The sequence below is a fragment of the Dermacentor albipictus genome, chromosome 1 (assembly GCF_038994185.2).
Source record: "Dermacentor albipictus isolate Rhodes 1998 colony chromosome 1, USDA_Dalb.pri_finalv2, whole genome shotgun sequence".
Classification (NCBI taxonomy): Eukaryota; Metazoa; Arthropoda; class Arachnida; order Ixodida; family Ixodidae; genus Dermacentor; species Dermacentor albipictus.
Window position 1 is genome coordinate 296448753 of NC_091821.1, and position 24063 is coordinate 296472815.

The 24063-nt window shown below is 46.8% G+C and overlaps 2 protein-coding genes and 1 pseudogene across 8 annotated transcripts in view; all 3 read right to left on the reverse strand.

Annotated features, from left to right (window-relative positions):
- The window catches only part of LOC139054456 (beta-1,3-galactosyltransferase 5-like), a 52353-nt gene extending 34937 nt beyond the window's left edge, over positions 1–17416 (reverse strand). Inside the window, exons 1-2 of one of the 7 annotated variants that reach the window (XM_070531450.1) lie at positions 16843–17240; positions 16709–16772 (exon numbers count right to left, since the gene is read on the reverse strand). The gene's annotated coding sequence lies outside the window, so the exon portion shown is untranslated. Of the gene's footprint in view, positions 1–16546; positions 16676–16708 lie in introns of those variants that run through there. The other 6 variants (XM_070531453.1, XR_011511249.1, XM_070531449.1 and 3 more) reach the window with 6 other exon arrangements.
- LOC139055084 (U2 spliceosomal RNA) lies at positions 3549–3753 on the reverse strand (annotated as a pseudogene).
- Positions 17417–22791: 5375 nt separating the features above from the next.
- LOC139050420 (uncharacterized) overlaps positions 22792–24063 on the reverse strand; it is a 516820-nt gene continuing 515548 nt past the window's right edge. Inside the window, exon 4 of the mRNA XM_070526794.1 lies at positions 22792–23266. Within this exon, the coding sequence (XP_070382895.1) occupies positions 23112–23266 (155 nt within the window). The 3' untranslated portion in view covers positions 22792–23111. The remainder of the gene's footprint in view (positions 23267–24063) is intronic.

Sequence of the window (24063 nt, forward strand, 5' to 3'; positions counted from 1 at the left end):
AGTGCGGCACAGGAACGTCTTTGACAGCGCACATTTTTCGCGGGTCAGGTCAAATTCCAAAAGCGTTAACCAGATGTCTAAGTACAGTTATCTGATGAGGGCCAAAATGGCATTTTTGCGAGTTAAGCTGCAGGCCAGCCTTGCGAAAAATAGGCTGCGAGTCGCTCAAGGTGTGCACGGAACATAGGTGAGAACATTATCACGTCATCTAGGTAGGAAAGACAAGTTGTCCATTTAAACCCTTGAAGTAAAGAGTCCATGTGCTCAAAGGTGGCCAGAGAGTTACATAAGCCAATGGGCATCAACTTAATTTTATAAACTCCATCCAGTGTTGCTTACGCCGGTTCCCCGCGAGCTCCGCGACCTGATCACGATCGCACCCATTCCGCGAAACGTCCATCCGGAACACAATCGAGGCAGGCGCCAAGCCCGGGCCACCGCGTTCCTCAAACGATTAAACAAGAGAGCGGACGACGTCGCTTTCGTGGACGCCGCCGCCTACCGATGCAACCGAGCCTTCGCCGCGGTAGCGGTCTCGTACTCGCAACGAACTTTAAACGCCGCCACGGTACGCACACGTGATCCCGAGGTGGCGGAGCAAGTGGCCATAGCCCTGGCAATGCTCGACGATAAGCGAACTACAATATTCAGCGACTCGAGGCCAGCCATCAAAGCGTTCGAGAGAGGAGTCGTCTCCGTCAAGGCGTTCCGCATCCTCCGCGGCGCTGATCCAAGCACCCTCAAACACCACACCATCATCTGGTTTCCCGCCCACCTGGGTCGGATTCCGTGCGCCCCGCCCAACCTCAACGAGACAGCCCACGACGCTGCGCGCGCGCTTACCGACCGCGCCGTCACCCCCGGGCAACTACGTCTCGATGAGTTGGAGGCGAACAGGGATGCCCCAATAACCTACAATGAAATAACCAAACACTTTTACTTGTTACGACGTCTCTTTCCGCCCCCGCACCCCAAACTAAACAGGCCGCAGGCGCTAACGCTACGCTTATTACAGACGGATACCTATCCAAACCCGGCCACCTTACACATAATCTACCCGGACGTCTACCCAGACGATGCGTGCCCCTCGTGCGGGGTCACGGCGACACTCGCACACGTGCTCTGGGAGTGCAGAAACGCTCCGCCCGACTCTACCTCCGACAGGTGGGAGAAAACCCTAAGAAGCCCGCTCCTACAAGACCAGCAATGGGCCGTCCAGCAGGCTCGCGCAGCGGCCGCCAGGTATTCCCTGTCGGTCCCTGCGTGGGAGACGCCCACTGCGCGCTGACGTGCGTCCTGCAGGACTTTTATTAAAGTTTTTCCAATCCAATCCATCCAGTGTTATTTTATAAACCACCAGCGGTCTCCACCAACACAGATGACAGCATGGCTGACTCCAGTAGATAGTGTAGCAACACAATTCAGTCAATGCATATGCATCCTGGGCCCTTCTGTGCCCAATAGTACTTTCACATGTTCTTGAACAGTCAATCCTTTTGCACATTATAAAGTTTCACTGTACCCTACTGCTTGTAACAACAAGTTTTGCTGCCAGTGCCAAAATATAAGTAGATGCCTTAGATCTGCTTCTATGGTAGAGGAGACGCTATAGCTGTGGATTTATTGTCTGGAATTTTCCATATTTAACATTGACTTTAGAGAAGCTGAAAACTAGTTACCTTTGGTGTCTTATGTCAATTTGTATGTGTTACTTAGCCCTGCATTCCACTGTTCCACAAGTACATTCAGGGACCAAGGTCATCACTGATAACTCTGCAAGTCTCTCCATTCCTGTCACCAAGATTACATAATCGCCTTTCTTTCATGCGCATCTATAGCAAAACAGACACTTTTAAGTCATCTGCCCTTCCATATGTCGTCCGCTTGTAGAACAACCTTCCCGATATCCTGGTAGCTAACAATTAAAAATTCCGTCACCACATAGACACACATTTCTCATTTTAGTTCCCTTTTTGTCATCTTTGCTTGTTGTCTGCATTTCTAGTCGTTTTTGCTCAACGGATTTTCGAGTTTGTGTGCACTTGATTCTTCATTGTATGCTCTCTATACCAGGTAAAATTTTCAAGCTCCCCTTACTCAATGTCCATTCTTCGGGCCTGTAAGGTATTTTGAATAAATAAATAAATAAATAAATGCTTGACTTGGTCAAGACAACATTCGTCGTGAAAGCACCCACAGAAAGGCAATGTGCGCACCTTGTGCATGTTTAGGCCAGATGTTATACTGACGAAATCAAGCATGGGCTTCAAGTTATGGTGCATTTCTGAACATGGGGCCTAGTAATATGCAATATGTTTGCACATGAGTAAAGTTGCTTTCCTTTTTTCATACTTTTCAAACCAGCCAGCAAGTGAGTGACCTTCCAACCCTTCATAGCAACCCTTCATAGCCATAAGTTCAACCCTTCATAGCCATAAGTTCTTGTGATGGTAATGTCATGCCTTACATGCATGCATGTGTTCATCTTCTCATGCATGTCATGACATTCATGGGAATTATGTCATCACTTGACATACAGACCATGGCATTTATTCCAACTATTTTATGACATACATGGCATGATATGTCATTAATGCCACACATGCATATCCAGAATATTATCCAGTTACAGAAATGCATGTCATGTTATTCAATTCATTATAGTCGTTTCACTTAAAACATCCATTTAATGACATGATTGTTGTCATTCATGTCAGTTCCATTTTCTATCCAGTTAAATATCAGGGTATCCATGACATGAATGTAATGACATTACTTACCTGCCATGACATGACTGCAATGAATGATGTAAAACACATGAGGTGATGACATCATGGTCATTTCTATAACTGGATATGTATCATGATATGTGCAGCTCTGAAGGGTTGAAGTGACGCCTGTCACCGGCAAAAGATGCTGAGAGCAAGTGGGGCTATACTAATCCAGGTACAACCAAATTCAGGAATTGGCCTCCCTGGTGCAGTATTCGGCCACCGCCTCGCAAATGGCTCACTCAATTACCGAATGTCCCTCAGTCCCCAGCACCTGCGGAGCACCTGAACAAGGCGGTCGTCAGACCTGTAATGCAGCAGAGGGTGCTTAGAATCGCTGGGTCTGGACGGGCCGCCAATGGATACTGACCCTTGCAACGTTTAACACCCGAACGCTCTTGAGTGAGGCTAGCTTAACAAAACTCTTTGAAAAATTATCAGACATTGTTTTGGATATCCCCAGGCAGGACTTGCAGCTGAGAGCTGACAACGTCAATCCACAGAGCGCAATCCACACCAAGCAAGGGAAGTTTTCAGGAGAAACAGGCGGCAGCACCCCTGGCGTGCGCCAAAGCAGTCGACGCTGAGTGCACTGTGGCAGCACAGTACAGGGATAAGGCAGTGGGTCCACTGCCCCTATTCTAGTACATTGTACTGGAGCTTCAGAATAGGACCAACGGCAGTGCCACCGCAATTTCAGCATTTTCAGCGGTACAGGGCGAGGTTCTGGAAAAAACTGTGTGCCTCTATCAGTCCGTTAGATCGAGAATTTCTCCCCACACAGGGGCCAATCCCAAAGATAGTGCAATACCGGGCTGACCCGCGGCGAAGGTGAAGCAGGCTTTAAGCACTCCACCAACTTGCAAAAAATAAGTTTAATATCTTAGGTCCAAATACAATTTGTATCAGATATGAAGCTGATAAGAACAAATACTACACTTTGATTCACGTCGGCCCTCTCTTTGCTTGCGTTCGAAGCGCTTCCATATCTCCTTTCATTTCCTTCCGCTCTCCCGTGGTTTCTCGTTCCCCACAAACCACGGGAGTTCGTGGTTCCAATTTTGTGTGTGGCCGCTTGTGACTTTCAAGTGACCTCACAACCATTACTTCACTGCAGAACGTCGGCCAACGCATGGTCGCCTTGGCTATGGTGAAGCAGTGTGTGCCCTCGGAGTGCAGTTAGGTGCGTGTGTCTGTTCTACGTGCTGGGATTCATTAGTAAAAGGTGTGCCACGTTTTGCAACAATACATGGGTATGTATACCCACCAGTGCCTCATCATCTTCAGAGGCACAACATCGCGGAAAAGGGGCTAGTCCCGCCTCGCCTTCCATTTATGTGCATATGGCGTTTGACACTCGGCAATGGGCAGTCCGCCATTACGGGGCTCACGTACACAGCTTCGTAGGTCATTCGCTGGCAGTCAGCTAAAAATACGTTTCCAAAGCTAATCATTTCATGCCTTTCAGCAGGTACCGCATGCGGTCATCGGACACTTCATAGCAACACAGGCCATGCAGCCGCAAGCATCGGAGAGCCTGGATCTGCGCAGACCCTGCGCAGACAGCAGGTTTCCGTCTGCAAGTTTTGTCTACAAAACTGGCACACTCACGTCAGCACATCACCTAGCCTGCACACCAGACGCTTGGGAATGCCTATTTAAAGGGACACTAAAGTGAAAAATGATTTCTTCTGCCTCAGTAAATTACCGTTCTACAACACCAAAAACACCGCTCTTACAACAATAAGACGTTTGGTAAGCCAGAAAAAGCACAAGAACGAAATACGGGTGGCAACGCCTACTTAAGTTTCCGCACCTGGTGGGGGCTGTGACGTCTTGGATTTTGATGGCATCTTCTAGGGCCTACTCATTATATATAGCAGTACAGATTGACTGCATTGTGTTCTAAAGGAATCAAATATTAAGGGGAGACGCTCCTCAGAAACCTTTCTTTTTAAATATTATTGCTAGGCAAATGAAAATTGTACCACTTATATAGCTTGATATCCTCATTACAAATCTGTTTTTAGTTTTAGGATAGCTCGATGCTTTCATGTCCTAAGTGCCATGCATAAGTGAGAAACAGTGCATGTTTGTGCAGCTACTGGACCTAGCAGTTGGCATGATATAGCAGTGCAAGATGGCGTTTCTTGTCCCCAACACTCCAGTGAGTGCTAATAACCAATATAATGCAATTCCCTTGACAGGCAACATTTTGAGAGAATTTCATATCTGATGCTTCGTTTTCAGTGACTGGTACCCAAGGGTATTGAACATTTCCATTCTTAAAAATGAACTGGTTGCACTAAAACCTAGATCAGTGCATTCTACACATTTTAAAGATGATGCACACCAAATTTGGTCTTGATTGGACCACAATAAGTATATCAAATGTCGTGCACAAAAGCCATGTTTGGCCAAAAATATGAAGCTGAGAAAAACACGATTGAAAGTTATAAAAGTTATTTATATATGTTGTAGCGCTGAAATCCGTATAAAAATTGCACATAATGCAGGCCAGGGTATCTAGATCCAGTGCACTACTTTAGAATTCACCTGCGACATATGTTGTTCTCTCATAGAGTCTTCATAAGCACCATGCTGACCTACTTTCTGTGCTGTTACTTTCCGAGCCAACTCCAAGTTCAGCCAGTGCTTTTGTAGCAGCGAGGTGCACTTTATTTGTTATGGCGGTAAACGATTTATGGTGCATCGGTTTTGGTAAACCAAGAACTGCACAAAATCGGACGAGTTGATTGTGTCTAGCTCTAAATGCGCGCGCCGCAACCACTGCCTTCATATTCACGGCGAAACTCTCTCTTGGGCTGGCCGAAGGGCGCGCTCCACCGTTAGCGTCGTCTACCGGAGATGCACGCCGCGACGAATACGTTGACGAGATAACGGACGTGGTACACGCTGCATTGCTGCAACACAACCCCAAAAACGACGCGAGTTGTTTCCGTTTTTCGGCCAACTCGCGGATAAAAAGGTCGCGCCGTGCGCACGCCGGACGTGCCGCGGCGCTCACGTTACCGACGCCGATCTCGCAGATAAAGGTGCTTGCCGTCTCCTCGCCGCACCTATCTTGATTGTCGAAGATTATCTACTTTTTCTCCGATGCGCTGACGAATTCGTCTGCGCTGTCAACGAAACTTGAGCGGCCGGCCGGCTCTGAACCGTCGAAAGCGTCGCCGTCACCTAGGTTAGGCTTAGCTGCCGCGGACGCATCCATTGCACGCCGCTTGACTTTGCGGCGAGTCGCCTTCAACTTGTGCTTTGACGACCGATACTTTAGAGATCGAAAATCGCGTTTCTTCACGGGATCCATCGAAACAAGGAGCAGAAAAATGCCTGAAAGCCTGGGAACACGTCGAGAGAGCGGCGCGTCGCAGAAAGAGCAGACAACCCGCGGCCGCGTCGCGCGCTAGCAGCCAATGGCGTGCCTGGAATCGCACCACGTGAGTTAGAAATCCAGCGAAAGCGCTTGGTTTCGGCGGAGAAATGTTTTTATTATTACTTCCCGGCGAGATTGTGGCGCGGCAAAGCCGACCTCGGAGAGAAAAAGTGTAGGCCTACTGCCTTGCACAAGCCCAATGGCTTGCGACGCCGCGATTTGACGCATCACGCGCTGGAAAATGGGCCAGATTTGCACCTTTTCTTGACACCTCGAGTGCTTTCACCGAGTTTATTTATAATTTACCGATCATTTACGGCTCTGATTTCTTTATATATGAAAGAGGAGGGATCAATCTTGTTGAAACAGTCGAAATCATAAAACTGACTTTTTTAATGAAAATCGCCGTTTTTCGACCCGCGTCTCCCCTTAAACATGGCAGGTTTCGGGAACCTTTATTCGGCCAACGCGGCCCAAATGCGAAAACATACTTTGGAATCCCCGACGTCACGCTGACGTACCAATGCTGAGGTTTCGGCGCGAAATTCAAATACTGATACTTGGACCTTCATTTTCTCATCCAATAATGAAACTATATTTGTGAAATGATTGCCTGCAGGGTTCTCAAACAATGCTTATTAGTCTAAACTGATTTATTGTTTCGGTTTAGTGTCCCTTTAAGGAACAGCATCGCTCGGCTTCCTTGCAGTCAGTGGCAAATAAGTTTGCGGAGCTAATCATTTCATGCCTTTCGGCAGATGAGTCTCCTGCCGTTACTTATTTTCTCTTTGTAGTTCTTTGCCACTGACTGCACAGAAATGCCTACTGATTGTGCAGCTTGTTCTAAGCCAATACCTTCGGATGCAAAATTTTTAGCGTGTTCGGTTTGCCAGGAAGGTTACCACCTCCGAAAACGATGCTCTACAGTAACTGAAAACAGCTACACAAAAATGAGTACCGTTAAACGTGGAACCTGGTTGTGCCAAAACATGTCAACCGGAGAAAAGCCCACAGGGAGACTTGACACAAACACCACAAGAAGAATCGTCTACACAGCAATTTGTTGCTGTAATAGAAAAACTAGACCGACTTGCATCCAATGTAGAAATGCTCACCACGAAAGTAGAACTTCTCACATTTAAGGACTCGGTTGGAAAAATTGAGAATGCACTACAGGAAGTTCAGACTTCCATCAAATTTCTTCCGTCAAAATATGACTCTGTACTCGAGACAGTGAGCAACAATCAGGCTAAGGTGCCGGAATTACATTCCAAGGTTGACTCGCTGTCTTCTACCGCCCAGTTCCAGTCAGACCTGATTTACAAAGTAAGCAAGCAAATGAATGAAATGGAACAGTATAGCAGGAGAAAGATTTCAGAGATTCACGGGCTTGCCAGCAAGCCAAAGGTCCTAAAGGGTCCAATAAATGATGATGAGAATCTGCAATCCTCCCTCAGTGATCTTTGATTGATCCTTACACGGTTTATTTCATCATTCATCATTAGTACAGAAGGAGGTCCCGGAGTTACAAGAACTGTCAGGGGGACCTCCTATTAGTAATTTAGCACAAGACTTGAGATAACTAACTTTGCAGCAACACAAGTCGCTGTTATTCATCGTCTTTCCAGTAGAGACAATACTGCACCAGCTATTCTTGTCCAGATGTGCTCCATTGAAGCCAAGGAACAATGGTTTCGATCACGTAAAGACCTGCCTGGATTTGTTCAGATTTTCCATTGTTGTTTTTCAATGACAACCTCACACAGGTTAATTATGAACTGTTCTGGCTAGCTCGCACTAAAGGAAAGGAAAAGTCCTTCAAGTATGCCTGGACAAGAAATGGCAAGGTTTTTGCAAGGAAAACAGACGGTGCTCCACTCGTTTGAATTAATAGAAAATCGGACATTAAAAGGCTTGTCTGATTATGGGTAGTAGCTCCTTGAACGTTTGCAGTGACTTTTCAGAAATTTCTCGAAATTTTGTCCGGGTACTGACACACTATGTTACGTAAAAATCAGAAGCATTCGTAAGCACTGGGACCATTTAGTAGCCATTCTATCTTCTGTTCCGTTGCTTTTTGACATTGTGTTACTCACAAAGATAAATATTTCTCCAGATTTAGTTTCTCGTTTTGCATTGCCAGGCTATCGGGCATTCTCATTATGTCATCCAAACAGTAAAGGTGGGGGAGTAGCTGCCTTTATAAAAAAAAAAAAAAACTTGGTCGGTCTCCAAACTTAATTTGCCTTTCAACGCCAAAGCTGTTACTCTCCGCTTATCTAATCCTCGATTTTCACTGGCCTTGCTTTCCGTATACCACCCCCCATGTGGCAACAGGGATATTTTTTTGGCCGAGCTCAACTCTGTTATCGCATCTAGGAACTGATGAATCTAGGAACTGATAAATGTCATCTGCCTCACAGGTGACATTTATATACGCTATGTCCAACAGCAGGAATAGTTGCTGACTATGTAGATACAGTGTGTAAATGGGAAATTGAAAGTACAATCTACGCAGCAATTCGCAAGGAATTTCTATCTCAATGCCTTGTTTCATCCCACATTGATCATGTAAGTGTTCATGCCCATAATTTAGTAGTTAAATCTGCCATTGCACAGGTCAAGCTTTCTGACCATTACTTCGCCAGCTGTTCAATGAAACAGACTGCGAGTCCCTTATTACCAGAGGCTATTAAATACTCCATCAAACAAATCTGCATAACTGACCCAAGGCTGTTTGATAAGCTAGTCCAAGAAACTGTTTTTTTATGTACTGTCACCGGAAAATATGTATTGCGAATTTGTAGTTGTGTTTGATTCTTTTAGGCAGGCGGCAACAAGTGTTGTCAAAATTAGGCAACGTAACTTAGCCAGAAATGGATGACCAGCGAAATCATAACCGCTATAAAGGAAAAAGACTTGCTGTGGACTAAGGCTAAGTGCTCGTCATACTGCGATGACAAGCATTTAAAATATAAATGTGGCAGAAACAAGGTAAATGCAATGATTAGATTTGCGAAACGCACTTTAGAAAGAAATTTCAATAAACTCGATCTGACATAAAGAAAACATGGTTCCTTAACAATCTTAAAGGAGGCGACATTTCAATGCCTAAACAGCACCTTTTATCCTATTTTCCTGCAGATGATGAAACTGTGGCAAACTTATTTAATCAGTCCTGTTCAAGGATCTCGGGATTGAGAAAACGGCGGCCATCTGTGTGCACTTTAACCGATAGCTTGGTAGATTCAGCATATCTTTCCCTAATCTCGCTTGATGAATTGAGGTACATTGTTTTTAACCTGACGAATAAGTCACCAGGGTTTAACAAAATATCGGTCAGTGAACTCCAGAAGAATTTTGATGCAATTAAATTTGTATTGCTATCTCTTTTGAACTTTATTTTGGATGCTGGAGATTTCCAGTTGAAATGAAAACCACCATAATAATTTCACTTTACAAGCAAGGTGCACACAATAATATTGAAAATTACAGACCTGTTTAGATAATCACCTGTACAGCTCCAATATTAGAGAAACGTGTGGATTTTGCTATAACATTTTCTGGATAAGCATAATGTATTATCAAATCAGTATGGATTTGTGCAGGGGAAGGGCACCCAAGCACTGTTAGAAGATTTCTCTGATCTATTAAATTCCACCCTAGATCGCAGACGGGTAGCCTGTGCTCTCTTTATGGATGCCTCTAAGGAATTTGACAGCGTTTGTCACGACATTTTATTTATTTTATTTATTTATTAGTTACCTGCATCGCCCCGTAGGGCATTACAGCAGGGAGGTTACAAACTTGAATCAATACATCAACAAATTATTTCAACACGTGGTAAAAAGCATCATTTTCTGTAATATATACAATGGCAAACTGTTCCAATCTCGAACAGTTCTAACAAAAAAAGAATAACGGAAGACGTCACCCCTACAAGAAAATTCCCTGACCTTCAAACAGTGGTCAAGTCGCCTAGATATATAGTGTGGTGCCTGGATATATTTTTCGCGGTTTATGCCTGTTTTAGAATAATAAATATCGTGGAAAAATTTTAATCTAATATGCCTTCTACGATCCTTCAGCTCTTGCCATTTAAGTTTAAGTTTGCTTTCTGTCATGCTAAGCTGCCGGCTATAATTATCAAGAACAAATCTAACTGCTCTATTCTGGATTTTTTCTCATTTGTTTATAAGCTCAGATGTGTGTGGGTCCCAACAAACACATCCATATTCAAGTATTGAACGTACATGAGTAAAGTACAACTGCGTCTTCAGGTTACTCGGTAAATGACTAAAATTGCGCCGCAAGAATCCCAAAACTGATGCTGCCTTATTTCCAATATAGTTAACATGCTTGTTCCATCGTAAATCAGAAGTAAAAAACACATCTAGATATTTAAATTCCTTGCTTACTTTTAGAGTTGAATCATGAATTCTATACCTATAGGGATGATTAGCTCATTTTCTTGTAAAGGTGACGTGAACAGTCTTATTTATATTTCATGACATATCCCAACGCACACACCAGTCTGCGATAGCGTTTAGGTCAACTTGCAGGATTTGTGAATCGGAAATGGCATCTACGACTCTATAAACAACACAATCATCGGCAAACATCCTGAATGAAGACTGTATACCAGCTGAAATATCATTAATATACAACAAAAACAATAGTGGCCCCAACACTGAGCCTTGGGGAACTCCCGACGTAACTGATGCATATTGCGAAGTTATACCGTTCAGAACCACAGCCTGTTTCCGCAATGACAAATATTCGGCAATCCACGCTATTACTTTACCATCCAAGTTATAAGCTCTTAATTTGGAGAGTAGGAGACTGTGTGCGACTACATCAAACGCTTTACTGAAATCCAAGAAAACGCAGTCCACAACTTGCTGCTTATCAACTGCCGAGGCTAAATCATGAATAAACTCTACCAACTGTGTATTGCAAGATAAACCACGCCTGAAACCATGTTGGCAGGGACTTAGGAGATTATGCTTAGTTAAGTGGGCCATAACACAACTGTATATTACATGCTCCATAATTTTGCAGGTTATACTAGTTAAGGAAACGGGCCTGTAGTTCTGAACAGAGTTACGCACCCCATTCTTATGTATGGGCACGACTCGCACTAACTTCCAATCATCTGGCATATCAGTTTCATTGAGGGACTTCTGAAACATCCGGACAAAATAAAAGCATAACGCGTCCGCACAGTTCCGTATGATAGCGGCAGGAATGTCATCAGGGCCGCATGCCTTAGCCTGGTTCACATCTTTTAATAATTTACGGATACCATCGACACAAAAGGTAACTTCTGGCATGGGGTCTATTTCAGCTGGTAATTCAAAACAGACAGTACATGAGCTAGACGGCAAAAAGACAGATGAAAAATAACGGCTAAAAATTTCAACTTTAGACTCATTATCATGAATAATAGTTTTCTCATTTTTCAAAGCAGGTATTGATCTGTGTCTTTGCCATTACGCTTCACATACCTCCAAAATTCGCTAAGTACGGACAGCTGGGCTAGTTGGTTATGATTAGCATTATGAAACATAGTTCCAGCGCACGTTTGAACAAGGACGAGGCGAGAAAGACAACACGAACGCCGGACTTCAACTGAGTTTTATTCATTGGAAACAGGGCTTTATGTACACAGGGGGAGGTGCTGGGGGACTGCTACTGCGCAGGACCACTCAAAAATATTTCCTTAGTCTAGGCAAAGGTCATCACAGGTGTCAAAACAAAAATAAAAAGAGAAACTTTTCCCTCTTTTTTTCCCTCTCTTCTATTTACGTCACTCAGTACAATCTTGTTCATATCCCGCCCTGCCTGGCTGATTCGACACACCCGTTTGCCCTGAGATACTCAATTTCTTTTGTCCCGAGTGCAACAGAAGGAGCACTGACACAGTTCTCGTTTGCATTGAAGATACAACACGCTTCAAATATTTCCCGGTGTTTCTGATCGCTATATTTGCGCAACACGCGTGTTCGTTCGAAAAAAGCCTCGCATGCTGGCTTGTGCGAGCAACGGCGTATGTGGTCGGCTAAATGACCAGCGCCACTTAGTGATGTAGCATTCCTGCAATGCTCTAGCAAGCGTTCATTCAGACAGCGCCCGGTTTGGCCGATATAGCATTTCCCACAGGCGAGGGGAATACTGTACACAACGCCGACGTCACATTCAACGAGGGCTTTGGTGTGCTTAATTTTGCAGCCTGCAAAATTAAGCACACCAAAGCCCACATACGCCGTTGCTCGCACAAGCCAGCATGCGAGGCTTTTTTCGAACGAACACGCATGTTGCGCAAATATAGCGATCAGAAACACCGGGAAATATTTGAAGCGTGTTGTATCTTCAATGCAAACGAGAACTGTGTCAGTGCTCCTTCTGTTGCACTCGGGACAAAAGAAATTGAATATCTCAGGGCAAACGGGTGTGTCGAATCAGCCAGGCAGGGCGGGATATGAACAAGATTGTACTGAGTGACGTAAATAGAAGAGAGCGAAAAAAAGAGGGAAAGTTTCTCTTTTTATTTTTGTTTTGACACCTGTGATGACCTTTGCCTAGACCAAGGAAATATTTTTGAGTGGTCCTGCGCAGTAGCAGTCCCCCACCACCTCCCCCTGTGTACATAAAGCCCCGTTTCCAATGAATAAAGCTCAGTTGAAGTCCGGCGTTCGTGTTGTCTTTCTCGCCTCGTCCTTGTTCAAACGTGCGCTGGAACTATGTTTCATAATGCTCCAAAATTCTTTGGTATTCCTGACACGTCTTTCTCCTAGATTAAAGAAATAGAAGTCCTTAGCGATGTCGGACTTTTGCTTAAATTCAGTTTTTGTTGCTTTCAGCAAGGCCAAATGCTCTGGCGAATTAGACGCCTTATATCTTTGATAGTTTCGTCACTGTCGTCGAACAAGGGCACGTAACTCTGTGTTAAACCAGGGTTTGTCTCGAGCTCGCCTACTTGATATAACTCGTGATGGGACAAAAGCTTCACGTAGTTCGAACAATTTCAATTTTAAAGTATTCCATAGTTGTTCGATATCTAGATTATCTGCGAGTGCATCAAAAGTTGGAAAGAACGACTCGAAAGCAGCGCTAATCGCCTCGCTGTTGGCCCTGCTGTAGGCATAAATCTTTCGACTAGGTGTTTTTGCAACCTTAACTGATAAATCTGCTAGAACAATGTTGTGATCGCTCAAACCTGGCAACACCCGTACATTGTATACAACATCAGGCACGTTACAGAGCAAAAGGTCTAGTACGTGACCTGTTCCGTCAGTGCGTGATGGCTCATGCACATACTGATAAAAAGTGTTCTGATCTAAAATATCAAAGAAAGTTGAGTATAGGCTCCCTCGAGCAGTATCCCTTGGTTCCCCAGCTGACCAGTCAATATCCGGAAGGTTAAAGTCCCCCCCTAGAACAAGGCATTCGTTCTTAATAGTTTCAAGAAAATTGGCTAAATGAACTAGTGGTTCTACAGAAGGACCAGGAGGCCTATAATATGACCCAAGAACAATTGCTTTCCCATTCAGTAGCCTTACTTTACAAAAAATCGATTCAGTTTCATTATCCGGAAATTCCATTTGCACGCTTGGGATACTAATGTGGACAAGAATAAACGCCCCTCCACCACATGCACAGCGGTCACGACGAAAACACTCGTACGTGTCCGGAAATACTTCAGTGCTTGCGACAGTTGGGTCAAGCCAAGATTCTTTTCCCAAAACAATGGTCGGTTGGATAGTACGAAGAAAAAAGTGAAAATCATCAATTTTATTTTTTACACTGCGGCAGTTGACTAACAGAACGCTGACGGGGCACATCGCAGCATTAACAGTAATTTGTCATTGCTCCCGTGCAACGCCGGCTTTACCGTCCCATTGAAAGCGCCTGCTCCCCAAGTGAAGCGTATCAAACTTCAGAACTGGTTTCAAGCCTTCTTCGCTGTTTTGTTTGGCATACGCCCATAATTTCTTTCGCTTATCACGGACAGTACGGGAAAAGTCTTCAGACATAGCAACGCTCGATCCCTTGAGCTTGAATGCTTTTGCAAGCACGGCTTGGCGGTCTTTAAAAGAATTGAAACAAACAATGACGGGCCGATTTTTTCCTGCGCAGAATTTACCCAGCCTATGTGCACGTTCAATAGCCAACGAAGGCAATTCAAGCTTCGCAGTGCACGGACTTATTATGAGATATTTTGTTACAGAAACTGTCTCTTCTCGGCCTTCATGATTCATTCTTCAATCTTAACTAATTTTCTGCATGATAGATGACAGTGTGTAAAAGTGGGAAAATAATTTAAGTGCTTTTACATGTATTTATTCTGGAGTCCCTCAGGGCTCAATATTAAGCCCCTGCTCTTTAACATTTATGTGAATGATCTGTCCAATGTAGTAGGTGATCATATGTATCAATACGCCAATGATACAGTTCTTGCACCTGTGCAACCAATCGCTCTGATGCAATTAGCTCCTCACAGAATAAGGTAACTACAACTATGCTAATTTAATAAGTGTCAACCCTTTTAAAGTGCGACTTTTATGTTTCCATAACCCAATGAAAAAAATCCTGCCTTTGAAACCGTTCTTCTTACACACATCTGACTATTATACATGCACATGTCAACCTGTTAAATACGCATCTTCTGTTAAGTATCTTGGGTTGATTTTTGACTGTGATCTTTTATGGAAATCTCATTTGTTGCAGCTCTGTACCAGGTTGTGTGCGATCTCCTGTGTATTATTCAATATGCGATTCATTATGCTAATCTCCGTGCAAAAAATTATTGTGAATACTTTAGTCTACAGTGTGCTACGTTATGGCATGACTGTCTATGGTCCCTGCGCCCTTAGATGGAGCTCAAGGATTAAATCAATTTTACGTTGACTGTTGTCAATAATGCCATACAACTCATGTCCAAGGAAAGATACAGATGGCTTCAGGTTGTTGAATTTGCTGAACTTCACTTCCCTGACTGTCAAAAGTGTTGTAATGAGGCTTTGGCAGGCCTGCTATCTGTATTTTGTTTTTCTTTATGCACAATAAAGATTGTATTGTATTGGATGCACCTTCAGAGTGGAATGGCACTGAATTTTTTTTGCATCACCCTCGGCGCTTGCCAAGGCTTCCGCTGGACCCACTTTCCCATTCTAGTACACTCAAAGTCACGAACAGCTTGCGCGTTATCAGCGTGACACGGCATTCTTGACAGCAAAGTATCGACCGCTGAGTTTTCGAGAAAGGAAACGCAAGCAAGGCAGATGATTATTGTTGTGGGTCAAGCTAAGCCCCAAAGGGTGCAAGCTTTTTTAAAGGGACGCTAAAGCGAAACAATAAATCAGTTCAGACTAATGAAGCATTGCTTGAGAACCCTGCAGGCAGCCATTTAAAAAAAATAGTTTGATTATTAGATGAGAAAACGAAAGTCCAAGTATCCTTATTTGAATTTCGCGCCGAAACCCCAGCACCGGTATGTAAGCGTGAGGTCAGGGATTTCAAAGTATGTTTTCGCATTTGGGCCGCGTTGGCTGAATAAAGGTTCCCGAAACTTACCATGTTTAATATTTGGTTCCTTTAGATCACAATGTAGTCAATCTGTACCGCTATATATAATTAGTAGGCTCTAGAAGATGCCATCAAAATCCAAGACGTCACAGCTCCCAGGTGCGGGAACTTAAGTAGGCGTCGCCACCCGTATTTCGTTCTTGCGCTTTTTCTGGCTTACCAAACGTCTTACCCTTGTAAGAGTGGCGTTTTTGGTGTTGCAGAACGGTAATTAACTGATTCAGAAGATATCATTTTTCACTTTAGTGTCCATTTAAGAATGTAGTCACACAGAGCCTAGCCATCGAAGGAGACAATCGGAAACAGAAAACACTTGTGAAGCTCAAATTTATAAACAAGCTGCATGAACGGCACCGTCATCACGCAAAGCGCAACCTGCTTAGCGGCCCAAACTTTTCAAAGCAAGATATAGCTGATGCAGGGGAAGCGCCGTTGAACAATAGCGTCTGCCTCATCCGGGCCTTTCGCAATGCGCACTGGGATCGCACTGCGCTACCACAGCCACGGAAAAGTAGACAGAACCATTTTCTAGGCGATTAAAGACACCATAGGCATATGAAATAAACAATACAGTTCTTTTTCCAACATGTGGAATTACAGTTCGGGCTGAATGATAGTACCGGTCAATGCACAGTACTCAAGTGCGGCGTTCAACAGTACAGTGCACATTTAGTACACACGGCAAACATATGACCAGGGATCAAAATGCAAGCGCGTAAACGCAGTTTCGATACCTGGTTATAACCGCTTCATCCAGAACTATAAATCGCATCATACAAATGTAGCTACATACCAATCAATCGTTCGGGCGTCTAATTACACAGCAGGGAGGCATTGAAGTTTCTCGTAGTAATTTGAGGAAAATCAACCGAGTTCACGTACATATGCGCAGTCACGCCACAAAGAGCATGACTCCGTGTTTTCAGTAAACAATATAGCCGTCAGTATAACTCACCGTGTCAGTGGCGCAATTCCTCGTGTCTGCTGCGCATTGCTGTAGCCTCGCCCAGGCACGTGATCTGTGGCAAAGGAGCGAAGGTGTCGACCTGACGAAGCAACGATGCTTCACAGCACGGGCACCTGACGCACATTCCCGACCCGCCAGCGCGTCGCGTCGTCCAAGCCTCGGCCGGTGTGAGCTGAGCAGTCGCCCCTGTGCAGTTTTCCCTTGGTCCTCCCTCAAAGAAGCGCGCGAATGCAGTACGCATGCGCCGGCACGCCGGCACCATGGCCGCCGGTTCACTGAACCAACGCCTCCTTTAATATACGTTGACTGAACGGTGCCCAAGCTACACGAGCTACGATGGCCAAATAGGCAAGCGCTGCCTTATATCATACGTACAGCCTTGGTCAAAAGTTCCGAAGCCGCAGCGACTGCGCCCGCAGCACCCACGCTCCGCTATCGCGGCGCTGCTATCAACGGCGCTCGCCCGGCTGGTTGCGGGTATAAAAGAGAGCGAGAAGGAATATCGTTCTCGCTGCCATGCTGTGGTGCGGCAAGAATAGTAACTGTGAGTATTCCACACCCCCTTTTGCAAACCTTGCCCTGGTGATCCTGGTGGCGCTTCGCCAGGAGCGTTCACTCGGTACGTTTGTGCCCGACGAAGCGCTACAAATTTTTTTTCGCGCCAATTGTGTCGCCTCGCCCAGCCCACGTCTTGGGTTTGGCTTTTATGCATACAATGTTTTTAGCTCGAAAAATCGTAGAGCTACTTCATAAAATGCAGCGCTATTGACACGTGGACTTGTTTATCTTTTTGAATGAGCGCTTTTTACCGTCTAACAAATGTTATCGCTCAGCGCGGGACGCGCCCGCATGTATCGTAAGTTTATCGAATGTTATCGATGGTTCTGTTGTCACCGAAGCTTGTATAATCTGATTGCAAGTGCGACGCGAATTCTGTAGAACTTTCCGGAAGACACGCGGGCACCATCGATTACTCTGGAACCGATGACTCGTGTATAAAAGCCGACGCGCTTGGCCGGCACATTTCGACAATCGCCGACCGTGTTCGCCGCTGTAGCTGTGCTTTGAGTGTAACTTGCTTTTGTGGGCACTAGTTCGCCTAATAAATAGTTTTGCCAATCACAGTTTTAAAGCTGGGTTATTTACCGTCAATACTTGGTGACAATATCAACGAAAAAATCATTCTGGTTAGGGAATTAAACGCTGAGGTTGGTTCCCATTACAACTGCTATCGCCTTCTGCAGCGAAGCTGTATTCCTCTACCGTCCAAGGAAATTTTCGTGTCGTTGTGGTAAGCAAAAAACTCCATACGTGGGCCGATCCCGAGGATAGTGAAATACCGGCCCGACCCATGGCGTTGGTGAAGCAGGCGCGTTAAGCACTCCCCATACGTGGGCCGATCCCGGTCGCTTATTAACAATTGCTAGTAGGTACAGCGGGGCGTGGCACTTGCGCATGCGCGGGTAAGAGCGGGTGCGGAGAGGAAATGTGAGGACTTTTGCTCTTTGAATATCTGACTCTGCCTAGGCACTACGGAGGAGTTTCTTAAAGCCTCAACCACTGGCACGCGCCGACAAGCGAACGCTTCGCGTTGGTCGGAGGAAGAGGCACACAACCACGGGACACAAGCTCTGACGCGCGCCGAAGCTCGCTCCTCGGCTAGGGTGGCTAGAATACCCACAGAACACCTGTACAAAATTAGAGAAGGGGAACTGTACCTTCCACAGAGCAACGGAAATAAAAGTCGCGGTGGCGTTGTGAACTAAAGTATGCGTGTTTTAGGCTTGTAGCGCAGCTCAGAAGAGCAAAAAAGGAAGGAGGTAGGGGTAATCAAAGGGAACGGAAAACAGAGTGAGCGTTAACTTCCAACTGACAGTTTATTTCGTGACAAAAGACTACTTATACACTCGGCAAACCATATGACATCAGGAGATAACAAAGAAATGAAGCAACAAAACCGATAGTAACCAAGTGGTAACATATTCAGACAGCCTGTGGCTGCAGTCGGAGATACGCCAATTCATTGTTTGATAATGATAATGAAGGTTAGCTTACACATGCATGGCCCAGACCAATGATAGCCTTTGCTTCGATGATTTCTCTTGTGAGCTGATTACGACTGCGGCCAAGAATGACGCATTCCTCTAAGACAGGTTCGCAACCACACGTTTTGCAGTGCTGCGCAAGAAACCCCCCAGCTGTAATACAATTGAAGGTGACTGAAGAGGTGAATTAAAGGCGACCGAGAGATGGCGCTGGTAAAATTATCATCATCATTACGTAGTGAGCAATATGGCCGCTGCGGTAGCGGCTGGTGTCGTGCCTCTATTAGGGTGTCTAGATAGGGGAGGTGTGATGACCGCGGCGCCCTTCCCATAGGGAGGGGTGATCCCCTTGCGCGTGACTGCCGCTAGGGCAATACAGAGCGCTGCGGCCCGGGGCGCCGTGTGCATTTCCGCGGAGACTGCGCAGAGAAGGCAGCGAGTCCGGCTAGACAGCGCCTGGGCGCCGGATGTTCACGGTGTGTTTTGCTGCAGATTGATGCGTGTGCTGCTTATTTATAACTGCTGTGAGCTGACGAAGATGCCTTCAACTTCAAAGAAAAAAAACTCAGAGGTGTTGCTTCGTGCCAGGGTGCGATTCCGGTTATAAATCTTGTTCGGAAAAAGTGTCCCTTTTCCGTGCGCCGACTTGCCAAGAACTGTTTTTGAAGTGGGCGCGTGCCATTCCAAGGGCCGACAAACCGCTACGTGTTTCAATACATTCCACAAAGGCCCTCCTGAAGTACTTAACCGAAAAGGTCGGCTTCAGATACCTGATGACGTCGCACCTGAGCCAAGACTGCCTTGAGCGCTCGTTTGGTATAGTACGGCAGGCAAGCGGTGCAAATGATCACCCCACCCCGGCTCAGTTCATCCTTATCATCAGGTACTTGTATATCTTTGGCTGTAAAAATAATTTTGCTGAACTGCTTCGTGTAATTTCAACATTTGCAGGTGCTTGAGCTTTTACAGTCTTTCAAAGAGCCCTAGAGGTGGAAGCGTGTCGCCATCTGGATCTCCCTTCTTTCTGCGGAAGAGGCACTCCTGGAAAATGAGAAACAAGATGATGTATTACCCATGGAGGCTGTTGAAGTGGCCGTGGACCATGTGGACTATGTTGAAAAACGAAGCGATGCTCGCTTGGTATACTACATTGCAGGCTACGTGACCAGGAAGCGTGTGCTCTCAACTAGCTGTGCAGCATGCAGGGATGCCTGCCTTGTGCCGAGGGACTGTGTTCCAAAAGAACTCCCAGCTGATGCCTCCAAAGAGTGGGACTTGGGTGGGCTTCTCTACCCGTCGGAGTCATTGTATCGTCTGATTCAAGCTCTTGAAAGCAGGCTAACACATGAATTTAGCAGAACGCGTCTGCATTCTAAAGCTGCCCTCAGCATACTCAAGAAAGCGAGTACAAATGTGCCACAAATTGATTGTGGGGAGCATTGCCTGGCTCTTACAGAATCGGTGGTCAGGTTTTGCTGCCTTACCAGAATCCACTTTCATTTGAAGAGCCTCAACCAGGAAATGGATGAGAAAAAAGGCAAAAGAACGAAGCCTTGCGTGATGTGAAACAAGCAGCAGAATTGGAAGTACATTCTGCTGTATGCAATAAAGTTTGCTCGTCCAGAAACATGTTGCTTTTGTTTATCTGGTTTTTGAATTGCAGTGAGAATGAAATGACTCCAGGACGTTGCACTACAACGTATGTCATGGTTTAATGCTGATTTGGCAGGTGTAAACGAACTTAAACGCTTTCGTACGTAATAACGCCCACAACTAAAAAAAAAAAAAAAAACGGGTGGCGAGAATGAACATTCCGGGTGATCCTAGCAGTTATCGCGTTGACCTCGGAGAAGAAAGAATACGATTGCATATAAATCGTGCAAAGAGCATTCTACGATAGATAAGCTCCCCGCTGATTTAGTGGCTTTAATATGGGATTTCTAAAATGCGTGCTCGCTTTCTGCCAGCAGAAAACTCGGTTGTGTTACCCCGTATTCGAAAACCGCATGATAACCGTAGCGCAATACCGTCTTTGCGATGTCTAAGGGACCGCAGTATTAGCTAAAATTTCTAAAACTCAGTCAAATGCGTTTCCACTACAGCATTCCCTCTAAACACGCAGCGGACGGCCGCGCGTGCTGACGGCGCCCCTGACAACAGCGCCGCCACGCGGCATTCACGCGAACGGGGGTCAGGTTTTCCTGGCCGGTCATCACACCTCCCCTATCTAGACACCATACCTCTATTTGCCGTACACCTCCGTGGCCGTAACGTGGCCGTACAGAATCCCTCACGTGACCTGATCCTAGGTGCCTACATAGAGTTTCTCACTACATTACCTAGAGGGAAATCTGGCGCTGCTGCGCTGTGGTATGCATGGGAATGCCGGTATATTGTGACTTCGGATTGGCATCGTTCTCGTAGAGACAGGACACCTTGAAGGAAAGTGTCTGCGTTCACCCGGTGAACGCAGCGCAAGCGTTAGGTTCACCCAAACGTCACGTCCGGGACGCCATATCCGGTCTTTGTTTTTTCACGTCCGTGATGTCACATTCGGCCTTTTTGGCGGCATAATAAGGCATATGGCAGGCTCGGAGTGCACGAAGCGGTGGATCGCTTATTTTTCGGGCTTTTGCTTCTCGTAAGTATACTTCGTCTTTGCGTTTGATGTGCATCTACTACGCGTAGCTAATCTTTCGACTGCATGATGCCATATATAGGTGTTCTGTGATGATACTTTAAAGCCAGGTTCCTCACGAGCTTTTGTGATGCATTGCAGGGACCGCCACACCGGCCAGCCAGTGCTACAGTGTCCTAATGCAGAGAACGTATATTACACGGAACTGCGCTCCATCAGAGTTATTTAGAGTATTTGTCAGAAGCACGTAACAGTAACATTACTTGGTTACGGTGCTGCTACATGGCAGAATATTTTAATGGCAGATGTCCCGAGTGCGGCATGTAAGTACGTACGTACGCGCGCTTGTTTAGCCTAAATAAGAGTTTCTATTGTTCCCCAATGGAAATGCACATTCCTGATGCACGGTTCAAATCTGCCGGCTAAGGGCGGTAGTGAATAAAGTCACCAAATTGCGGCCTCGTTGCGGTCTCGCATTGCGGCCTCATTGCACGGTCGGGAAAAATTGCTTTAGAACCAAAATTTCGCTGCGCTGTCAGTAGCCATTCACTGATAAGCTTTCTCCGCAGCGTAATGCTCAGTGCAGGTGTGATGGGGGTTGTGTGTGCGGTCGGTATGTGACCGATATTCCTGAACGCAGTGTCATTCAGCGATGTGCACAGCTGTGGCTGATTGTAGAATGTGGGCTGTGACAGGAGTGATGGGGACCATGCTCCTGCCTCGGCCAAGGTTGCAGCGATTTCAGAGCTGCAGGGATCGCCCAGGCAGAACCTAATCTCGGCCCTATGCTGCAGCTCCAGCTTCTTGAGACAGGCACGTGGTAGTGCCACGAGTGGGAGGACGTACCGCAGGCGTGAGGTGGCTACTGCATGGTACAGCCGCAGAGCCCACCTAGTGGTGCAGCTCTGTCCTCGGGCAACAAGCTGGGAGACTGCCTTGTGGACCCGGAGGACCTGGACATGCAGGGTCTTGACAGCAGGCAGCCAGGTCAGCCGGTGAACGTGTAGCCCCGGGTACGTCACTGCGAGGCTTCAAGGTCGCCTTCCAGTTGCAGCTGTGCAGCGGGCGGTTGCTCTTGGGTGGAGCAGCATGGCCTCGGTCTTCCTTGCCGAGATGGCAAGGCCAATGCAGCTCAGGTAAGCAGCGGCGGTGTCGAGAGCTTTTTGCAGAGCCGAGCGCGCACTGCTGTGGCTGTGTGGTGGATTTCGCACACATAGGGCGATGTGGTCCGCGTTGATGGAGGTATTCACGTGGTTGTGCGGGTCAGTCTGCAGGACAGCAGGCAGTCGGGCCAGGTTGAACAGGAAAGGGCTCACCACTGATCCTTGTGGGACGCCCTCTACCAAATAGGTCCATCCAGTCGTTCAGCAGGCCCTCTACCAAATAGGTCCAGGGCCTGCTGAACGACTGGATAGGGCAGGCCGTCAAAGGCCCCCTTCATGCCGATAAGCACCAGGAGCACGGCGTCACCGCAGGCCTTGGCCTCTTCCAGCCTGGAGACCACGTCCACGATGGAGTCCGCACTGCATCAGCTCCGCCGGAACCCTATCTGCTCATCGGCCAGAAAGCAATGGCCTCCATCAGCTTGCAAGCAGCAGAGGTGAGTGAGACTGGCCGATAGGAGCTCACGTTTTTCAGCCGGCCTTCAGGATGGGGGCCACGTAGGCTGTGCGCCATGACTCCGGCACCTGCCCTGACTGCCAGATGTTTAAGCAGTCAAGCAGGTGCAGCTGCTCGCTGGTGGCCAGGTTGCGAAGCATTTGGGTTCCTGGTGCACTGGGCTCCTGGTGCACTGCGATGCTTGGAGCTCGTGCAGCGTCAGCGGGTCCTGGTAGATAGCCATAACCTGGCTCGATGTCCACCCTGGGTGGTGAGAGAGAAGGGAAGACGGAAAGGCAGGGAGGTTAACCAGGCTGAGTCCAGTTTGCTACCCTACACGTGGGGAGGGGAATGGGGAGTGAAAGAGGAAGAGAGAGAACTTAAGTGTAGGATGTCTATAGTCGGGCACTCAAGTCTGTTGCCCTCAGGTAGCGAAAAAGTGCTCGGACTGCTTTCTGGGCCAATGAACTGTGAGGCCAGGCTCCCAAGACTGGATGACAGGCCATTTACGGAAGCGAAGACCCTGTGTGGTGGTTGTGCAGGCAGCTAAGCAGGCTGACGGAAGGCTGCCCTACCTTCAGGATGGCTGCAGTGCGTGGTACAGCCGGCGCAAACTGGTTGGCGAGGAGCTCCGCAAGGGCCTCTTCGCTGATGCTCAGCGTGATGGCCACGGTGAAGACAGGTTGTAGGCTTCCACTCCTGCTGGTGAGGGATTTGAGCAGTCTCCAAGCCAGGGGTCCCCTGGACCTGCCCTCGATGGCAGAGCAGAGGCTCCTCCTGCGCTGGGCTTGGCGTCTGCAGCGGGCATCTGCACGTCTGTACTCGGTCCAATGCTCTGCCTTGCCCGTCCGGATTGCTCCACGCTCCATACGGTGCCTGGAGGCACGAATGTTGAGCAGGCGGAGGTCCGGAGCGGGGGTATCTGGTTTGGTAGAGCACTGAACGTTGGCAGCCTGAGCACAATCCATGATGGTGCTCAGGAAGTCACGGCCATCGTCCAACTTGCTGCAGTGCTTCCGGAACAGGGACCAGTCTGTGACGTAAGATCACAATAGGGAAGT